Source organism: Centroberyx affinis, unplaced genomic scaffold, assembly GCF_046629955.1.
Source record: "Centroberyx affinis isolate AG114_WGS23_722 - 3 ecotype Tasmania unplaced genomic scaffold, CSIRO-AGI_Caff_v1 ptg003642l_1, whole genome shotgun sequence".
Taxonomy (NCBI): Eukaryota; Metazoa; Chordata; class Actinopteri; order Beryciformes; family Berycidae; genus Centroberyx; species Centroberyx affinis.
Window position 1 is genome coordinate 79111 of NW_027281550.1, and position 20940 is coordinate 100050.

General features: G+C 41.6%; 1 protein-coding gene across 2 annotated transcripts; it reads right to left on the bottom strand.

Moving 5' to 3' along the window:
• Nucleotides 1–1053: 1053 nt before the first annotated feature.
• Nucleotides 1054–20694, bottom strand: LOC139661894 (zinc finger protein ZFP2-like). 2 transcript variants are annotated; one of them, XM_071540467.1, is made up of 3 exons: nucleotides 20381–20694; nucleotides 15046–16659; nucleotides 1054–2950 (listed from the first exon to the last, which is right to left on the bottom strand). In XM_071540467.1, the coding sequence occupies exons 1-3, from the start codon at nucleotides 20571–20573 to the stop codon at nucleotides 1599–1601; spliced, it is 3159 nt and encodes a 1052-aa protein (XP_071396568.1). In that variant the 5' UTR covers nucleotides 20574–20694; the 3' UTR covers nucleotides 1054–1598. The 2 variants fall into 2 exon arrangements, with proteins under 2 accessions (XP_071396568.1, XP_071396569.1); XM_071540468.1 differs by lacking the exon at nucleotides 1054–2950 and having other exon boundaries at nucleotides 14055–16659.
• Nucleotides 20695–20940: the final 246 nt, after the last annotated feature.

Sequence of the window (20940 nt, forward strand, 5' to 3'; positions counted from 1 at the left end):
TGATTAGACAATAAAACTTTCAAAGTTTTGCTGGATAGATAGATTCCATAGTCTGACCAGTGGTTTGCTGAGGGGAAGACAGCAGGTGTATCTGAGTACTACTACCATTTCTGGTCCTATCCACCACCTAAAGTTAAAATCAATAAAGTACTACTATACTATTTCTAGCCTGTCGTCTTTAGGCTATTGAATGAAAATGGTTGCACTCCACACATAAATAATTCTATAGCAGATTACTTTATTTCCATTGCAGACACACCAAGTACAAAATTAACTATCCAATCACGTGTAATATCACCCAAGTGAGACATTTTATTTTGCCAGTGCAAAATATAGTATGTTGGTCAAACGTCCCGTAAACTAAAGCCTGTAGCATAAAAAGTGGAGATATGACATTTCCTGTAGCCCGCCACTTTATAGAGTGGGCACATGGTGGAGGACCTAAAATGTATCGGGATTGAAAAAGTGGCAAAACGATGGCGATATTGAAACAAGGACACACCCTGTCATAGATGTGAAGCAACCTACACAATGGCCGCAAGGCAAGGCAAGGCAAACTTATTTTTATATAGCACATTTCATATACAAGGCAAATACAATGTGCTTCAAATAAAAGAGAAAAAAATACATAAAAATCCTCCTAAGTCAACTTGCTCAGGGCCACACACCACAACTATTTAAAATTACATTAAAGAAAGAAAGATAGAGATAAAATAGGTAAAACATAAATAAAAGAAATAAATGATAAACGGAAAACAAAATGCCAGCAACCACCTACAGCAGAGTTTCTCAGCCCAGTCCTCAAACGCCATCTGTCCTGCAACTGCACTGTTGCACACCTGATTCAATTTAGGGCCACCCCCTCTCATGACACCCCGATCTCGGAACCCAACGTCTATCAGTCTGATCGATTAGACTCTGGGAGCGACGGCCAATATTTGGGGGTTTCCGGTGCAGCCAGCGGACATCCGGGCCAAGACTTCCTCTTCCGTGCGCCGGTCATTGTTTACAGTGTGATTAGCGACTTGAGACGGGAGAGTCGAACGTTTCTCCACACAAAACACAAACATCGATACTTTGTGTAGCTGTTTTAGGTCCGGACGACATTTCAGCTAATCTCTATAAACAGATATCTGCATATGAGACGTTTTCTCTCAACTCCGACTCCATTCTCGTGTCTCAAGTTGCTAATCGGACTGTAAACAATGACCGGCGCACGGAAGAGGAAGTCTTGGCCCGGATGTCCGCTGGCTACACCGGAAACCCCCAAATATTGGCCGTCGCCCCCAGAGTCTAATCGATCAGACCGATAGACGATGGGTTCAGAGATTCATGACACCCTAACTGAATCAGGTGTGCAAAAGTTGAGCTGGAGCTACAAGTTGTGTGAATGTGTAAACTTATTGTTCCACTCTGGATGATAATTTTACCACAAGTTCAAGTTTGTTTATTTCTATAGCCCTTCATCACATGCATGTCTCAAAGAACTTTACATAGAATGAGCCTAACTAGATCCAACTAATTAACAATCAACCATAGAACAGAATTAATCATTATCATTAATAAACACACACAACACAAACTGAGCAGTTAAATGGTCACTCTCCTGTGTGGACTTTCATGTGTCTCTTCATGTTTCTTTTATGACTAAAACTTTTACCACAGACTGAGCAATTAGATGGTTTCTCTCCTGTGTGGATTCTCATGTGTGTCGTCAAGTGTTCATTTTGACGAAAACTTTTACCACAGACTGAGCAATTAAATGGTTTCTCTCTTGTGTGGCTTTTCATGTGTATCTTCAAGTCTTTATTTTGCGTATAACGTTTATCACAGACTGAGCATTTAAATGGTTTCTCTCCTGTGTGGCTTCTCATGTGTGAAGTCAAAAGTTCATTTTTACTAAAACCTTTACCACAGACTGAGCAATTAAATGGTTTCTCTCCTGTGTGGACTTTCATGTGTAACTTCAAGTGTATATTTTGCGTATAACTTTTATCACAGATTGAGCAATGAAATGGTTTCTCTCCTGTGTGGCTTCTCATATGTATAATCAACTGTATTTTAGAACCAAAACTTTTACTACAGACTGAGCAATGAAATGGCTTCTCTCCTGTGTGGATTCTCATGTGTCTCGTCAAGTATTCTTTACAACCAAAACCTTTGCCACAGACTGAGCAATTAAATGGTTTCTCTCCTGTGTGGTTGCTCATGTGTGTCTTCAAGTGTTTATTTTGACGAAAACTTTTACCACAGACTGAGCATTTAAATGGTTTCTCTCCTGTGTGGATTCTCATGTGTGCCTTCAAGTGTCCTTTATAACCAAAACTTTTACCACAGACTGAGCAATTAAATGGTTTCTCACCTGTATGTACTATCATGTGAATCAGCACAGTTCCCTTGCGGTCAAATCTTTTACCACAAACTGAGCAACTAAAGCGTTTCTTCCCAAGTACTTCACTGTTTTTCTGTGAGTCTAAGCCTGACTGAGGTTCACTAGTTTCCATCCAATCGTCATCACTGTCTTCAGTCTCAGGTTCAGAAGAGTCTGAAGTGTTTCCATCACTAGTTGGTTGTAAATCACTAGCTGGATCTAAGTTCCTGGCTGGTTCTGATACGCCACAGTCCTCTCCATCAGCTTCTGTTTTCATCTGTTCAGTTGAGCTGCTGGCTAGAGGCTCTGCCTCTCTGTTCTCCTCAGTTTGGCTTTGATGAAGCTGTGAGGACTGAGGTTTCTCTTCATCATCTTCACTCTGCACAGGGACAGCAGTGAATGGGAACTTGGTGATGTCAGCCTCCTCCAGCCCTTGAAGCTGCTCTCCCTCCTGACTGGTCCAGAGTTCCTCCTGTTCCTCTTTAATGTGTGGGGGCTCTGGGTCCTCCTGGTCCAGACTGGGGCTCCACTCCTGCTGCTCAGGGGGAACCTCTTCTTCACTGACCAACAGCTGCTGGAGGTCTGGAGGTACAAATGAAATACAGACATATTCACATTAAGGAAAACTGTGACTGTAAGTCAACCTAAACTTGTTACTGGGGATGGGATGATGTGGTTTCTCAAGATTCGATTCAGACCCATCTGTTCTCCTCCCATGACACACGCAGGTGTGTGGGATATTATTTTTTCCATGCCAAGAAGACGGCTGGCTGAATTCCCGAAAACTAAAACTAACAGTTGACGTTACTCGGAATACAGCCGGGTTTCCGAGACTAGCATGCGGTCTAGCTGCACTTTAGATATATACAGGTTAGTTATTTGTTTGATAAATGGAACTATTTAAAATTAAGTACATTAGATACCACCCCCCACTACCCACCACAAATAGATTTGAATTCTGTGGGAAACACTGTCCTGTAAGGACCGGGTAGCAGTTCATAATTATAAGGTCGGCACTAGGGGCGTAACGGATACCGGAAAGAATCTGAACCGTTCGGTTCGCCACACACTGTTCAGGTCGCCCATGCATGCTGCGGTTCATTCGGTTCTATGCCCCCCCCACTCCCCACGTGGGTCTGATCTCCCTGGAGAGTATCTGTCCAATCAGCTGTCAGAATTACATGTCAATCTACGATGACATCACAGCTGGATTAGCCTACTAACACAGGAGTAGCCTATGGAGCAAATTGTGGAATTTTAAGTTTCACTTTCAGACTCTGCTGCTGCTGCTCTGCTGGTCTGTGAATCTCCAAATGACAAACATGACATGATGCACACATCGGCGCATTAGAGATCGATTTGGATCAATTTGACCAACTTTTGACTTTGTGGTTTCTGTGGCAACAGCAGCGATCTCTCAGTGAGTTCAGACAGGCACAGCGCAGGAGCTAAAACATCAGAGGTAGTGATGCGAGGGTCAGGTTTTTTTTTTTAACCCGCGACCGCCTGATCCGACACGTCAACATCCGAATCCGCCCGTTCGTTCTCAATATTATCTTCAATCGACCCAACCCACGGGTTTCGGGTTTACCCGCGCATCATTATTTGGGTGTTTCTAGCAAAGATTTGTAGCCCTATTCAGTAGTGGAAGATTTCAGGAGGTAGGCTACATGATTTAAGTTGCATTTTATGTTGCTGTTGGCCTACATGGCCTACAATGCAGGGATATTTTATGTTAAAACAACAAAGACTCAGTAGTATTTACTTTACTTTTGAAAGAAAGTCTGTTGATTTAGGTATGCTGAACTTTAATTTTCGGTGAAAAAGTTTTAATTCAGGAAAACTTAAGATAAATACATTGTGTAAATTGGAATTTGCAATTGTACTTCCCCTGCCCAGTGGTGCACCAGATATAGGCCAATATACCGAACCGAAACAGTGACCCCAAAGCCGCGACAGGAACCGAACCGTGAGTTTTCTGGACCGTTACACACCTAGTCGGTACTGATAATAATAAAAGAAACTGAATGATACCTCTTGGGAGATGTAACTGTAACTACTGTCTAACTCGGACCATGCGCACGAACCACCAGGTAAGTCCTGCAAGTTCCATCAACGGTACTCGCATTCGTCTTGCAATATATGACAGCTTCCCTGTTCTTACTGCACCGTATGTTAAAGTCGTACCATTACCATTACAGTTAATCGTTCTAGATGTGAAGCGGCCGAATACAGCCAATATCCTCAACCGTGCTGTTTTCCTCCAACTCCAAATTTCCTCCAACTGCGTCGAGTCACAACGTGACTTTATTTCGACCATTTGCCGACATGACAGCATATAATCTTCGGGGAATGGTGATTTTGAGGAAAACTTGTTTTACAGTGGTTTAACCGAATAAACACTGTATTAAATTACAAGGATAGAATTTTGTAACATGAGTACGAACGGTAATGTTTACGCATGAATCGCAAAGGTTATTATTCTAAGCGCAGTATGCTATCATGTATATGGCCAATATAGAGGCTAAAATAATATTATTAAGACCGCATTCAGGATATAAAGAAAACACAAAAAAACATTGAAAATAAAGTCCTATGGCTGCTTTTTTGTTTTCCGTGTCCTTCACCTTCCATCTCTTCACAGCAGCTGGAAAAAAGGCACAACAAAAAAAATTATAATATTCATCTTTGCAGAGCCTCTTCTGATGCTGGAGCATTTTTTGACTGAGCGGTGGAGGCGCCAGGTCCTGTTGGAAATTAACGCCATCTAGCGTCCCAGGCTAAAGCGCTTTCTGTCGGCTACACCAACTCCACCAACTTAAATGGTCACTTTCCTGTGTGGGATCTCATGTGTATCGTTGTGTTTATTTTGACCAAAACATTTACCACAGACTGAGCAATTAAATGGTTTCTCACCTGTGTGGACTCTCATGTGAATCAGTACAGTTCCCTTGCGGTCAAATCTTTTACCACAAACTGAGCAACTAAAGTGTTTCTTCCCAAGAACTTCACTGTTTTGCCGTGAGTCTGAACCTGGCTGAGGTTCACTAGTTTCCATCCAATCATCATCACTGTCATCAGTCTCAGGTTCAGAAGAGTCTGAAGTGTTTCCATCACTAGTTGGTTGTAAATCACTAGCTGGATCTAAGTTCCTGGCTGGTTCTGATACTCCACAGTCCTCTCCATCAGCTTCTGTTTTCATCTGTTCAGTTGAGCTGCTGGCTAGAGGCTCTGCCTCTCTGTTCTCCTCAGTTTGGCTTTGATGAAGCTGTGAGGACTGAGGTTTCTCTTCATCCTCTTCACTCTTCACAGGGACAGAGGTGGATGGGAACTTGGTGATATCAGCCTCCTCCAGCCCTTGAAGCTGCTCTCCCTCCTGACTGGTCCAGAGTTCCTCCTGTTCCTCTTTAATGTGTGGGGGCTCTGGGTCCTCCTGGTCCAGACTGGGGCTCCACTCCTGCTGCTCAGGGGGAACCTCTTCTTCACTGACCAACAGCTGCTGGAGGTCTGGAGGTACAGCTGAAATACAGACATATACACATTAAGGAAAACTGTGACTGTAAGTCAACCTAAACTTTTTACTGGGGATGGGATGATGTGGTTTCTCAAGATTCGATTCAGACCCGTCTGTTCTCCCATGACACACGCAGGCGTGTGGGATATTATTTTTTCCATGCCAAGAAGACGGCTGGCTGAATTCCCGAAAACTAAAACTGACAGTCAACGTTAGTCGGAATACAGCCGGGTTTCCGAGATTAGCACGCGGTCTAGCTGCTAGTCAGTTAGTTACTATTTAAAATGAAGTACATTAGATACCACCCCCCACTACCCACCACAAATAGATTTGAATTCTGTGGGAAACACTGTCCTGTAAGGACCGGGTAGCAGTTCATAATTATAAGGTCGGCACTAGGGGCGTAACGGATACCGGAAAAAATCTGAACCTGGGATCTAGCGTCCCAGGCTAAAGCGCTTTCTGTCGGCTACACCAACTCCATTTAGCTAGCTATCAGAAGCTACCACCCCCTCGCTATGAATAAAGACTTGACAATAGAGAAGAGTGGGTCCTGAAAACAACCAAAAGCTCACAGGATTAATGCACAGGAAAACTGCTTTAACACACGAACATGCAGGTTTCATTTTCCACTAAAGACCACATAGCTAGCATGCTAGCTGGGAATCGTACTCTGTTGTCTCGATTGAGAGTCTGCAATCTAAGTTAACTGCCTGCCACACTTTTACCCACTTAAACACATAAAATGGTAAAATGGTGAACATAGACCGACCACAAAGCGACTCATAGAGTCGCTGCTGTCGCGGGGATAAAAAAAGTAACATGGTAACACTCTGGAGCTCTGGTTTTAGGATTAATAAAATCTCCTTTTGTGGATCAGAAATAGAAGGAAACCCACAGACTGCTGGTCAAATTGTGTCTGCAAACAATGGTGACGCCCATGGTCTACTGTCCTGCTTTGTAGCTGCTCACAAACCTGCTCTGTGTAACCGCACTTCAGGATTTAAAACAGCGTCCAGCAGCTTTCGTTGTCGGTCGATCTCCTCTTTTGAACGAGAAGCTTCCTCCTCGTACTCTGCTATCGTTCTTTCAAACAGCCCAAATATCTCTTCAACAGCCGCAGTTAGTCGCTGGTTCACCAACGCTCTCAGCTTTTGGACTTTAGACATTTTCACACAGTGACAGGAACTTTTCCTCCTGAACGTTTTACTGACAAACTTTGTCCTTCAAACCTCCAATAGCTTCACAGCTAAAACATTCATCTGAATCCATAAGAGAGAGGAGCTTCTTCTTCTTCTTCTTCTTCTTCCTCAGAGCTAAATGGAGCCTCGGCTCCAGCTTCTTTCTCCGTGATAATATCATCCATACATACAGAGTCTTCTGTTGGTCAGTTAAAGTTGTAAACTAGACTTTTGAAAGGAAACAAATCGGGAAGTAGTCCTCGCTCATGCATGCTTGCATACACCGTCCGCCATTTTGCGCGACGTCACAAAGCTTTTTTTCTGACTCCACCTTTCCTTCCCGTTAAGGTTTGCGGTAGTTTAGACGCTTCCAGGCGTATTACCTCCCTCTACAGGTCAATGTAAAAAGGTTATAATGCCGTGGTTTTCAAAAACCGCACAATTCTTTTCAGTTATTTGATGGTTCTTTCGGCCGAGCAAAGTTTAAAAAGAAAAGAAAGAAACTCCTAAATGTTTAACATCTTTTAATTAAACCTCCCGTTCTTTACTGTGTTTCTTGGAAGCTAAAATGTCCAAGTCCTACTAGAATAGAACATAACAGAATACTTTACTATCACACAGGGAAATTTGTTTTGCAATAGTAAGCATTAGATAGATAGATAGATAGATAGATAGATAGATAGATAGATAGATAGATAGATAGATACTTTTATTAATCCCGGAGGAAATTTAGGAAGCCAGTAGCTTAAATATGGCACACAATTAAATACACACAATAAAATGCATGTATTGTTATGTAGCCTAACTCTGGTGTGAGGGGGGGGGGGGGTTGAGATAGTCCCCAAAAACACCATGCCCCCAACACCATAACAAATAACATAACATAACAACACCATAACCATAACAAACACCATAATAATACCACCACACTGCCTATATCTTGCTCTCTAGAGGGCTATTCACACGTTTAGGTCCAGGCTCTAATCACCATTGAGTGACGACAACAACAACAGCAAAGAAAATATAATTATGAGAAAACATTCATTTGTCATATATATATAATAATTTATAATATAATGTACATACATATGGATCTAATACATACAGTTAAACAGATGTTGCTCTCAAACAATAAATACTGCAACATATAAACAACATACATTTAGTCCAACCTACACACAACCCTCCTCTGCTATCCCATCATATGGTCCCTTGATGATGTCAGCAATGTGATGTGTGTAATATTTTGCGTTAGTAAAAGCCTGTGAATGAAACTACTGTCAACAATGTCAATAAATAAAGTAACCCATTAATATTGTGTATTTTTTTCTGGAAAGTATATCATGATTATATAACATAACTATATAATACACTATGATTGTCTTATGAGTAATGCACCAAATGTGTCCCACTGTGCCACAGCAACACTAAAATAATATAGCTATGTGTAATAAGAGAATTGAAGCAGACATTTAAAAGTAACGCAAAAGTTACTTTCCCTAGTAACTAATTACTTTTATTATGCAGTAAATACCAAGTAATTGGTAAAGTAATTCAATTACTTTTTGAGAGAAGTAACTAGTAACTGTAACTAATTACTAATTTTCAGTAACTTGCCCAACACTGGTATTGAGTGCACTTATAGGCTACCATGTAACCCACATGGATCCATGTGGGTTACATGGATACTTATGAGATTTTATGCGGCTCTGGTAAAATAAATTATGCACTACCTTCTTTTGAAAAAGCCATCAGTGCTCCCTTGCTATTTTTCCTATGATTATAATCACTGTACTGGTTAATCTCAACATGATTATACATTACTTTACAGTGTCATTTATATTTTCAAACTCAACATTTCTTCAAAGTGACAGAGATTAGTCGACAACAAAGGTTTTTTTTTGCTTTGGAGAACGGCAGGTTGATTGTACGTGACTCGTACGACAGGTCTGGACCGCTCCTACATTTTGTTTGTCTCTAAGAGAAAATTCTAAATACGAGAAAATTGGCGAATGCGGCAAGTTCTCTTAAATCGCTCGTACGAGAGATTTAAGAACGAATCTGTCCGTACGAGTGGTTCTTGCATGAGGCCCAATGAGTGCACATGGACATCCAATCCCCCTCATGCATCACATATGGGCGGTTCATGGGAAAGAATGATCGGGATTGCCAGACGTAGTTTGGATGGGATGATGCTGCAAGCCGGTCACATGTGCGTAACTCATTTAGGTTTTGAGCACCTTTATGGCCGAAGTCATGTCATAAATGCAAGGCCTCTGGCACCAGTATCAGTAGACCCAGAGATGCCAGCAGTCCTTTCTCCTGCCATGCTTCTTCTTCTTCCTCTTCTTCTTCTTCTTCTTCTTCTTCTTCCTCTTCTCAAAAGGTCAACCCTCCACCTAATCCTCCTGCAGCACCTGAGAGTAATACTCCCATCCAGTATGGAAAGCAGTGGAAGCAAGTACAAGGTCTTGCCTTCGACACCTTTTGGAAACGATGGAGGCAGGAATACTATGGAGGGCCAGATCTATCATATTATTAAGGAATCAGTGAATGAATCAATAAATAAATAATGCAATAACACATAAAGAAATAAAAGAATGAATACATGAATGAATCAATGAATACATAAATACATAAATAAATAAATGCAATAACAAATAAAGGAATAAATAAATAAATGAATTAATAATTGGTAAAAATGAATGTGGTTATATTTATAGAGATGCGTAAATAAATTCATAATTTCAAAAATAAATCAATCAATGAATAAATACCTAACATTTTTGTTTATTAATTTATTTAACAGCTATTGAATTTTTATTTAATTCATTCATTCGAGTTTACTCATACACTAAACTCGCTGTGTTGAACTTTGCTGTTTGAATTGTTGCTCCCAAAGAAATTAACTTATTTATGATGTGTTCTGGCCTTTTCACTAGTAAATTCATATGTATTCAGGTGTAGTGTTTACTTATTTATTGTTTGGGGTATCTGGGAAATGCATAGTCAAATTTAGTCAAAGAAGGTTGTAAGACAAACATTCTTCTTTTAATCTTACTTTTGGCAAGTGATACATGTGGAGATTTTTGTGCGTACGTACTTTTCAAATTTTGTGAGTACGCCATCTTTCAGTATGAAAGCTGCGCAGTCTTTTATACATGAGGCCCCATATCCTTGGGAAAGCAGAGTATTTTGGTGTTTTAACTGCGCATGGTTTTTACATCTTTTACAGCAAAGTCACCCACAATCAGAGTTTGAGGCCCAGTCATTAGCTTTCCCTGTAGCCTTTTACTTTCTGATTTACTCTCAGTAAAACAGTTGCCAGCCTTCGGAGTCTGGCCTGTGGCTCCACCCTGACGGTCGACCTGTTTGTCCACGTTCTCTCCTCCTTGCTCTGGTCCGCCTAACCCACGGCCCTTCACATGTAGGATCAGGGGGGATGAATCATATTATTCAGGCACAATGGTTCGCACCAGGCATAACCACACTAACAGCTGATTTTAGTGCTAGGTGTATGGTGTGTCAGCAACATAACGTAGGGCAACCTAAGGCTGTGACAAAACCAGTCATTTGCCAATACCGTCAGGGCCTTTTGTAAATATGCAAATAGACTATGTAAATATGCCAAGTGCTCAAGGGTATAAGTATATTCTTGTCTGTGTAGATATGTTTTCAAAATGGGTAGAGGCAATGCCCTCTAAGAAATGTGATGCCAAGTCAGTAGTCAAGCTACTGGTAACCCAAATCATTCTCAGGTTTGGCATCCCGAGATCCTTAAACAGTGACAGAGGAACTCATTTCACTCGTTCAATCATCAAGGAGTTGTGTAAAGTTCTAGGAATGAGCTGGCAACTACACACGGCATATCATCCCGAGGCTTCAGGATTGGTAGAACGTGTGAACGGAAGCTTTGAAGCAGAGAATTGGTAAGCTGAGACGGGGCTTAAATGGCCAGATGCCCTGCCTCTTGTACTACTGTCTCTAAGATCTTCTCCCAACAGGACGACAGACAGGACTGTCTCCTCATGAAATCCTCATGGGTCGACCAATGTCCACAGGGTCCTCCCCTCCTCTGACCCCAGAACAGGTGACTCTGCAATGGACAGATGAAGTGACTATATGTCTGCACTAACTAAACAATTGAGTCTTTTCCATTCACAGGTTGCACCAGCAGTTCTACCAGTGGCGGAGGGTTCAAAACATCCTTTCCAGCCAGGAGATTAAGTACTAATTAAATCAATAGGCAGATCTTCTTGTTTGTCCCCTTTGTGGAAAGGTCTCTTCCAGCTGCTGCTGACCAGTGATCCGGGTGTGAAGGTAGCAGGCAAACCAACATGGATCCAAGGAACTGCAACAAGGTTCCGACCCCACAGGCAGCGGGAGGACCAGATGCATGGGTGCTGGTGAGAAAACAATTTTTGACTGAACTTTTTTTTACTGGTGTCCAGGTTGTGTATGCAATAGGGATGGGTAGCGTTAGGATTTTATCGATACTACTACTCTTATTGATACTCCTGATCGGTTTGGTTCTTTAGCGATACTCTTATCGGTTCTTTTTCATTACTAAATAATTGCTTTTTTAAAAATATATTATTTTAAAAAAGAATAAATTCATAACAGGATTACAATTCATTTATATTTTAAATATAACTAAATGTTGTTTCTAGAGCAGCAACAGTAATGTTTACAACAGCAAAGTCACTATATCACAGGAAACAAATCTAAAATGTCAATAAAATAAATAATATTCCTGACATCACAATACTGAATGAAGTTTAGAAAGAATGAAGAACAGACATCAGTCAGTATCTGTCATTCATCCTGTCCTCTGTCCTCTGTCCTCCTCCCTCTGCTGATGCAGGTACCGCTGGTAGAGGGAGGAGGGCTGCTTTGTCTCAGCCGGCAGAAAAGTTTACAAGAATCTGCCAAATTTTAAGATACGTGGCAAACGAAGCTAAACAATTTACAGACAGCTTTTGTTTTAGCTTGTTTGTAACAATTCGCTATAAGCCGAGCTAGCGCGCTGTGCGTCTGTAAAACATAACAGCAGCGGATGAAAGACTGCAGACAGAGCAGATTGAAATATCGCTTTTCTACATGTTTATGCTTGTTGAACAGGTGTATTGATAAAGTATTGGCTTTTTACTCGTGAAGGTTTATTGCACTTACAGTAACGAGCGTAGTTGTCGTCAACTCAAGTAAAACTTTATCTTTCACTTCACCTGGTTCACTGTCTCCACCGCGGCCTCTCTGCTGCTGTCCGCTCCGCGTGTGTGTGTGTGTGTGTGTGTGTGTGTGTGGGAGGAGGAGCTCAGCCCCGACACAGAGAGCAGAGAGAGGCTGCATCGTGATAATAAATTACACCAAAACGTTAAAAAAAAGTACTGATAAAAGAACCGGTAACGTCGGAGCTTATCAATACTACGGCCTTTAATAATTTAGCCCCGGGGCCCGTTTAATACCGGGATCCCTACAGCAAAATAAGTGCACATTAAATAAAATTGCCATACCTTTGATTATTTTGGAGAAAATAGACGTATAAATCGATGCATTATACAACGGCGGGAAGCTGGAACAAGCGTTGATGTCTGGAACAACGAGCGTCTCTTTCCCTTGCCGTTTAATCGTATACAAAGCGAAAAGCGGAAATGCGGTGGCAGAGTCAACTGAAACTGACCAATCGCAAGTCGCGCAGCAACACGCGTAATGGATAAGAGGATCTATTAGCGGTAAAAAAAAAAAAATAAAAATAAAAATAAACAGACTATAGAACAAATAATTCACTTTTGACGGAAATCTGTAGACGGAGCTCTTGCACCCATGCAGATCCTAGGGTGTCTTCTGGCCATGGTGTTCATCATTGTTCCAGCCCTCCTGGTGGTTCCCGTGGGAACCTCTGAGCATCAAGGGATCTTCAATGTTCACAATAAACACTGATGACCGCGACACACCTCTTCCGCTCCACAGAAAGAAGAGAGCTGACAATCAAAAGAATCTCTCCACTGATCTCCTCCAAGGAATCAACATACAGTATATGGGGCACTGATTAGAATGCATCATGCAGCCTTTGGCACTTCTAAAGTATATAATGATTATCCTGATGACATTCTCCCCAACCATGACTATGTATGTTCTTTCTGCCAAGACACCAGTGGCTTGTAAAGAGTATTGCCTCATTTGGGATTTTTCCCCCTCAATCATTTTGAGGGTTTTTGTCCTAATTGTGTGATTTTAGTCCAGTGTAGCTACCCACTGTGTCTTTTACTCTTCCCTTGTCAAGGGTGGGAGGAGAGGTTTGGCCAGTGCGGGCCTTTATGTATTGCGACCTCTGTCTTTTTTATCTAAACTTATTTTGGGTATAATTGTCAGTCCTTTGGGTGATAGACGGGGCTCACAAGACATACTGGTGAGTTTAATTAATTTGTAATACACTTCAATCATTCTTTTACTTAATCATTTTCCTTTCCAAATCGCCTAGTTGCCTTAGAATGTTTACCACAGTTGCTATTGTAAAGAGTTCCACGGCAAATCTGTACAGGATGAATGTGAGACCTTACAGGCTCAAAGGGGGGAACTGTGGAGAAAAGGTTGCATTGTATGCCTCCGTTTTAGGCTACAATAACTGCTTTCTTACTTCATGGGTCTATGTGTAATTATGTTCAGAATTAGAAGGACAGGTGCGATGCGTTCCCGAGACAGTGATCCTGAGATGTGCTGTTCATTCCTGGAATAGTGATGTCATCTTTGTTGTTGCCTTGTCTAGGAGACATTTTGTCTAGGAAATGTGTGGCCATGTCCATATAAGCTTTGTTGAAGTAACTCCCTGTCAGAGAACTGTACCAGTACTTTTGTGCTGTGCATTTCTCTCCATGCTGCATGTATCATTAAAGAGAACACTGAATTGGATGATGGCAAAATAGTCTTTATTTCAGTTTTATTTTTCAGCCATTGATGACATTGCACCAGTTAAGGTGAAAATCTCTGGTAAGCAAAAAGAACCCTGGAGAAATCCTGTGTCTGTAAAACAACGGAAAAAAGAATGCTGAAAGACTGAACGTAAATGGTGAAAAACAAAACTCCAGGTTCACTATATCTATAAAGAGGAGCTTCAAAACTACCTGTAAATGAGTGAAATGAAACTGACATGGGAATGCCAGTTTACTGTGGTGTTACTGCGTTCAGCTCAACCAGCAGCTCTGCAGCTTCCCCTGCTGTAGCCCTGATACAGGGCCCTTTGGCCGTATTGGTTGTTGTCTCTCCCAAAGGGTTTTGTCCTCCTCCATTAAGAATTCTCCCTACAAAAGTCGGAGAGATCTCCAACGACACTGAATTTCACTTTCACTTCACCCAAACAGATGCACGTAATCCCTCACTTGTCTACTTACGCAGCGCTGGGATGCGTTACATCTTCTATGCACAAATACATTTTAAAATGTAGTTAAAGATGTGTAGAATTATGCCCAATATTTTCATTGTAACTGAATTAACCATGGCCGACAGACAGCGGGACTTAGTTGCTGGTACTGCGCTTCTGAGCAATGCGCTCGCTGCTGCCACTGGTGGTCGAATGGTAGACTGCAGGAGCTTTTTCAAGTGGGCCAGGTGAGCGATCACCTACTGCAGAGTTTCTCAGCCCAGTCCTCAAATGCCATCTGTCCTGCAACTGCACTGTTGCAAACCTGATTCAATTTAGGGCCACCGCCTCTCATGACACCCTAACTGAATCAGGTGTGCAAAAGTTGAGCTGGAGCTACCAGTTGTGTAAATGTGTAAACTTAATGTTCCAATCTGGCTGAACATTTTTACAACAAGTTCAAGTTTGTGTATTTCTATAGCCCTTCATCACATGCATGTCTCAAAGAACTTTACATAGATTGAGCCTAACTAGATCCAACTAAACAACAATCAACCATAGAACAGAATTATATCATTAATACACACACACACAAAACAAACTGAGAAAGTAAATGGTCACTCTCCTATGTGGACTCTCATGTGTCTCTTCAAGTTTCTTTGATGACCGATACTTTTACCACAGACTGAGCAATTAAATGGTTTCTCTCCTGTGTGGACTCTCATGTGTGTCATCAATTGTACTTTGTAACCAAAACCTTTACCACAGACTGAGCAATTAAATGGTTTCTCTCCTGTGTGAACTCTCACGTGTCTCGTCAAGTATCCTTTACAACCAAAACTTTTACCACAGACTGAGCACTTAAATGGTTTCTCTCCTGTGTGGATGCTCATGTGTAATTTCAAGTGTTTATTTTGAGTAAAACTTTTACCACAGACTGAGCAATTAAATGGTCTCTCTCCTGTGTGGCTTCTCATATGTGGAGTCAAGTGTTCATTTTGAGTAAAACTTTTACCACAGATTGAACATTGAAATGGTTTCTCTCCTGTGTGGATTCTCATGTGTAATTTCAAGTGTTTATTTTGCATATAACTTTTATCACAGACTGAGCACTTAAATGTTTTCTCTCCTGTGTGGATTCTCATGTGTTTCGTCAAGTATTCTTTACAGCCAAAACTTTTGTCACAGATTGAGCATTTAAATGGTTTCTCTCCTGTGTGGAGGCTCATGTGTAACTTCAAGTGTTTATTTTGAGTAAAACGTTTATGACAGACTGAGCAATTAAATGGTTTCTCTCCTGTGTGGCTTCTCATATGAAAAATCAATTGTATTTTAGAACCAAAACTTTTACTACAGACGGAGCAATGAAAATGTTTCTCTCCTGTGTGGATTGCCATGTGTCCCATGAGGTATTCTTTACAACCAAAACCTTTGCCACAGACTGAGCAATTAAATGGTTTCTCTGCTGTGTGGACTCTCATGTGTGTTGTCAAGTGTTTATTTTGACGAAAACTTTTACCACAGACTGAGCATTTAAATGGTTTCTCTCCTGTGTGGATTCTCATGTGTACCTTCAAGTGTCCTTTATAACCAAAACTTTTACCACAGACTGAGCAATTAAATGGTTTCTCACCTGTGTGGACTCTCATGTGAATCAGTACAGTTCCCTTGCGGTCAAATCTTTTACCACAAACTGAGCAACTAAAGTGTTTCTTCCCAAGTACTTCACTGTTTTGCCGTGAGTCTGAACCTGGCTGAGGTTCACTAGTTTCCATCCAATCATCATCACTGTCATCAGTCTCAGGTTCAGAAGAGTCTGAAGTGTTTCCATCACAAATTGGTTGTAAATCACTAGCTGGATCTAAGTTCCTGGCTGGTTCTGATACTCCACAGTCCTCTCCATCAGCTTCTGTTTTCATCTGTTCAGTTGAGCTGCTGGCTAGAGGCTCTGCCTCTCTGTTCTCCTCAGTTTGGCTTTGATGAAGCTGTGAGGATTGAGGTTTCTCTTCATCATCTTCACTCTTCACAGGAACAGGAGTGGATGGGAACTTGGTTATATCAGCCTCCTCCAGCCCTTGAAGCTGCTCTCCCTCCTGACTGGTCCAGAGTTCCTCCTGTTCCTCTTTAATGTGTGGGGGCTCTGGGTCCTCCTGGTCCAGACTGGGGCTCCACTCCTGCTGCTCAGGGGGAACCTCTTCTTTACTGACCAACAGCTGCTGGAAGTCTGGAGGTACAGCTGAAATACAGACATATACGCATTAAGGAAACCTGTGACTGTAAGTCAACCTAAACTTGTTACTGGGGATGAGATGATGTGGTTTCTCAAGATTCGATTCAGACCCGTCTGTTTTCCCATGACACACGCGGGCGTGTGGGATATTATTTTTTCCATGTCAAGAAGACAGCTGGCTGAATTCCCGAAAACTAAAAATAACAGTTAACGTTACTCGGAATACAGCCGGGTTTCCGAGATTAGCACGCGGTCTAGCTGCTAGTCAGTCTTACCTTAATATTACCTTCTTAACTCTGACTCTGAATGTTTGCTCCCTCAATCCAGATTAATATAGAAACATATTTTCAAAGAAGGCAAAGGACTTGTCCTGAGAAGGAGCAGGGACAGTCTGGACCAGAGGAGCTGCTGAGCAGTAAAACAGAGCAGATAATGTCACAATGTTAAAGGCTGTAATGTAACGATGTAAAGATACAGGTGAGCTGGGCAGAAAAGATGATTTTTCTGTAAAGGAGCCTCTTTTCTATTCTTCTGTGCCTTGTAGACAAAAGCAATCAACAAACAGAACAGTGTGGCCCTGTTTCTATTTTGAAGTTACGTTCTTTGACACAACATTGAAAGGGAGCACTTTAGATATTTACAGGTTTGTTATTTGTTTAATAAATGGAACTATTTAAAATGAAGTACATTAGATACCACCCCCCACTACCCACCACAAATAGATTTGAATTCTGTGGGAAACACTGTCCTGTAAGGACCGGGTAGCAGTTCATAATTATAAGGTCGGCACTAGGGGCGTAACGGATACCGGAAAAAATCTGAACCGTTCGGTTCGCCACACACTGTTCAGGTCGCCCATGCATGCTGCGATTCATTCGGTTCTGTGCCCCCCCCCACTCCCCACGTGGGTCTGATCTCCCTGGAGAGTATCTGTCCAATCAGCTGTCAGAATTACATGTCAATCTACGATGACATCACAGCTGGATTAGCCTACTAACACAGGAGTAGCCTATGGAGCAAATTGTGGAATTTTAAGTTTCACTTTCAGACTCTGCTGCTGCTGCTCTGCTGGTCTGTGAATCTCCAAATGACAAACATGACATGATGCACACATCGGCGCATTAGAGATCGATTTGGATCAATTTGACCAACTTTTGATTTTGTGGTTTCTGTGTCGATATTGCGGCAGTGCGCCGCAGAGGAGCCCGACATCGCTCACGTCACACAGCAGCAGGAGGAGAGCCGGTAGGACCAAAACAACTTTTTGTTCCCGCAGCAGCAGCAGCGATCTCTCAGTGAGTTCAGACAGGCACAGCGCAGGAGCTAAAACATCAGAGGTAGTGATGCGAGGGTCAGGTTGTTTTTTTTACCCGCGATCCGACACGTCAACATCCGAATCCGCCCGTTCGTTCTCAATATTATCTTCAATCGGCCCAACCCACGGGTTTCGGGTTTACCCGCGCATCACTATTTGGGTGTTTATAGCAAAGATTTGTTGCCCTATTCAGTAGTGGAAGATTTCAGGAGGTAGGCTACATGATTTAAGTTGCATTTGATGTTGCTGTTGGCCTACATGGCCTACAATGCAGGGATATTTTATGTTAAAATAACAAAGAGCCAATTTTAATTTTCAGTGAAAAAGTTGTAATTCAGGAAAGCTTAAGATAAATACATTGTGTAAATTGGAATTTGCAATTGTACTTCCCCTGCCCAGTGGTGCACCAGATATAGGCCAACAAGTCTAATAGACGTCGAGTCACAACGTGACTTTATTTCGACCATTTGCCGACATGACAGCATATAATCTTCGGGGAATGGTGATTTTGAGGAAAACTTGTTTTACAGTGGTTTAACCGAATAAACACTGTATTAAATTACAAGGATAGAATTTTGTAACATGAGTACGAACGGTAATGTTTACGTATGAATCGCAAAGGTTATTATTCTAAACGCAGTATGCTATCATGTATATGGCCAATATAGAGGCTAAAATAGGTTTATCTTTTATTCCAGCATTTCCTCTAGCTGCCTTTATAGGAACTATTTTTCCTTGCGCATCAACACTAAGTAATCCTTTCGGCCTCCGATGCATGCGCCAACGGTGACATCAGTCGTAGAGTTCGACAGGGAAGCGAGGTCAGGTGAGTTAACAAAAGGCACTTAGATTTAAAATGCAAATGTATTTGCACAGATGTGTTGATGTATTGAGGCTACGTTGCTTTTTTTTTTCCTAGATTGCTGGTTTTTTCGTATTCATAAATAACAATGGGGGGGGGGGGGGGGGCACAGCTAGCATGCTAGCTATGTGTTCTTTAGTGGAAAATGAAACCTGCATGTTCGTGTGTTAAAGCAGTTTTCCTGTGCATTAATCCTGTGAGCTTTTGGTTGTTTTCAGGACCCTCTCTTCTCTATTGTCAAGTCTTTATTCATAGCGAGGGGGTGGTAGCTTCTGATAGCTAGCTAAATGGAGTTGGTGTAGCCGACAGAAAGCGCTTTAGCCTGGGACGCTACATGGCGTTAATTTCCAACAGGACCTGGCTGCAGACAGGCGCCTCCACCGCTCAGTCAAAAAATGCTCCAACATCAGAAGAGGTTCTGCAAAGATGAATTTTTTTTTTTTTTTGTTGTGCCTTTTTTCCAGCTGCTGTGAAGAGATGGAAGGTGAAGGCCTCAGAAAACAAAAAAGCAGCCATAGGACTGAAACATGCACCTGCAAGGACTGGAGGACGGGGATTGGGTCTCAATAAACAAGCAAATGTATTTTCAAAATGTTTTTTGTGTTTTCTATATATCCTGAATTGGGGCTGGGCAATATGGACCAAAAATCATATCTCAGTATTTTTAGGCAGAATGGCGATACACGATATATATCTCGGTATTTTCCACGAAGTGGGCTAAATGTTCAGTTGTAAGTCAAAGCCACATGTGAGATGTCACAAGCACTTTTATTAAAACAAGACTGTGATCAAAATAAAATGCAAAGACAGGGTTTCCTTCCCTGTTTTAGAACAGTCTGGTAAGTTCAGAAAATGACATCACTTTACTGTAATGCAGCCTTTAAAACCAGGAAAAGACACTTATGCCATATCACGATATCCAAAATCTAAGACGATATCTAGTCTCATATCACGATATCGATATAATATCGATATATTGCGCAGCGCTATCCTGAATGTTGTCTTTTGTTGAAGAGTATTATGTACTATTTATACTGTCTCTATGCCCTGAATGGGTTAACGATTTAAAATATTCGATTAAAAAAAAACTACATGGCATCATAGAAAGATGTGAAATTTAGCTTAATTCTATATTCTTTCATAAGTAGCCTATGTGGGTATTTAGTGGCTTTCCTTAAAAGTACATTTTATGTAGCCTAGGTTGAAATGTCATCTATAAAACGTTAAAACGACGTAGGTCGAAAGACCGACGTCAGAAAAACTTTCATATCAGCCGCTCCACTAGACGTCAAGTCGACCTCCAGGACCAACGTTGATTAGACGTCTGATCGACGTCGAAATGTTTGCTGGGTCTGGTTTTAGGTTAGATTTAATACAATCAAGTTTTTGTGGATCAGAAGAAGAAGGAAACCCACAGACCGCTGGCCAACGCAAACAATGATGACGCCCATGGTCTACTGCCCTGCTTTGCAGTTGCTCACATGAATATAATAGCATGTGTGTGAATTATTTTATTATTTATGTGAAAATAACATTTAAATGTCTCAAACCTGCTCTGTGTAACCGCACTTCAGGATTTAAAACAGCGTCCAGCAGCTTTCGTTGTCGGTCGATCTCCTCTTTTGAACGAGAAGCTTCCTCCTCGTACTCTGCTATCGTTCTTTCAAACAGCCCAAATATCTCTTCAACAGCCGCAGTTAGTCGCTGGTTCACCAACGCTCTCAGCTTTTGGACTTTAGACATTTTCACACAGTGACAGGAACTTTTCCTCCTGAACGTTTTACTGACAAACTTTGTCCTTCAAAGCTCCAATAGCTTCACAGCTAAACCATTCATCTGAATCCATAAGAGAGAGGAGCTTCTTCTTCTTCTTCTTCTTCTTCCTCAGAGCTAAACGGAGCCTCGGCTCCAGTTTATATATCCGCGATAGTATCATCCATACACACAGAGTCTTCTGTTGGTCAATTAAAGTTGTAAACTAGACTTTTAAAAGGAAAAAAATCGGAAAGTAGGCCTCGTTCAAGCATGCTTGCATACACCGTCCGCCATTTTGCACGACATCACAAAGCTTTTTTTCCTGACTCCACCTTTCCTTCCCGCTTCTTCTTCT

Excerpts from the sequence above, each read along its gene's own strand:
- LOC139661894 (XM_071540467.1), bottom strand. The coding sequence starts at position 20,573 with ATGTCTAAAGTCCAAAAGCTGAGAGCGTTGGTGAACCAGCGACTAACT. Across the intron at positions 16,660-20,380 it reads AGTGCGGTTACACAGAGCAG|CTGTACCTCCAGACTTCCAG; the intron begins GTTTGAGACATT and ends TCTGTATTTCAG. Across the intron at positions 2,951-15,045 it reads CATGAGAGTCCACATAGGAG|TCCAGCAGCTGTTGGTCAGT; the intron begins AGTGACCATTTA and ends TACCTCCAGACC.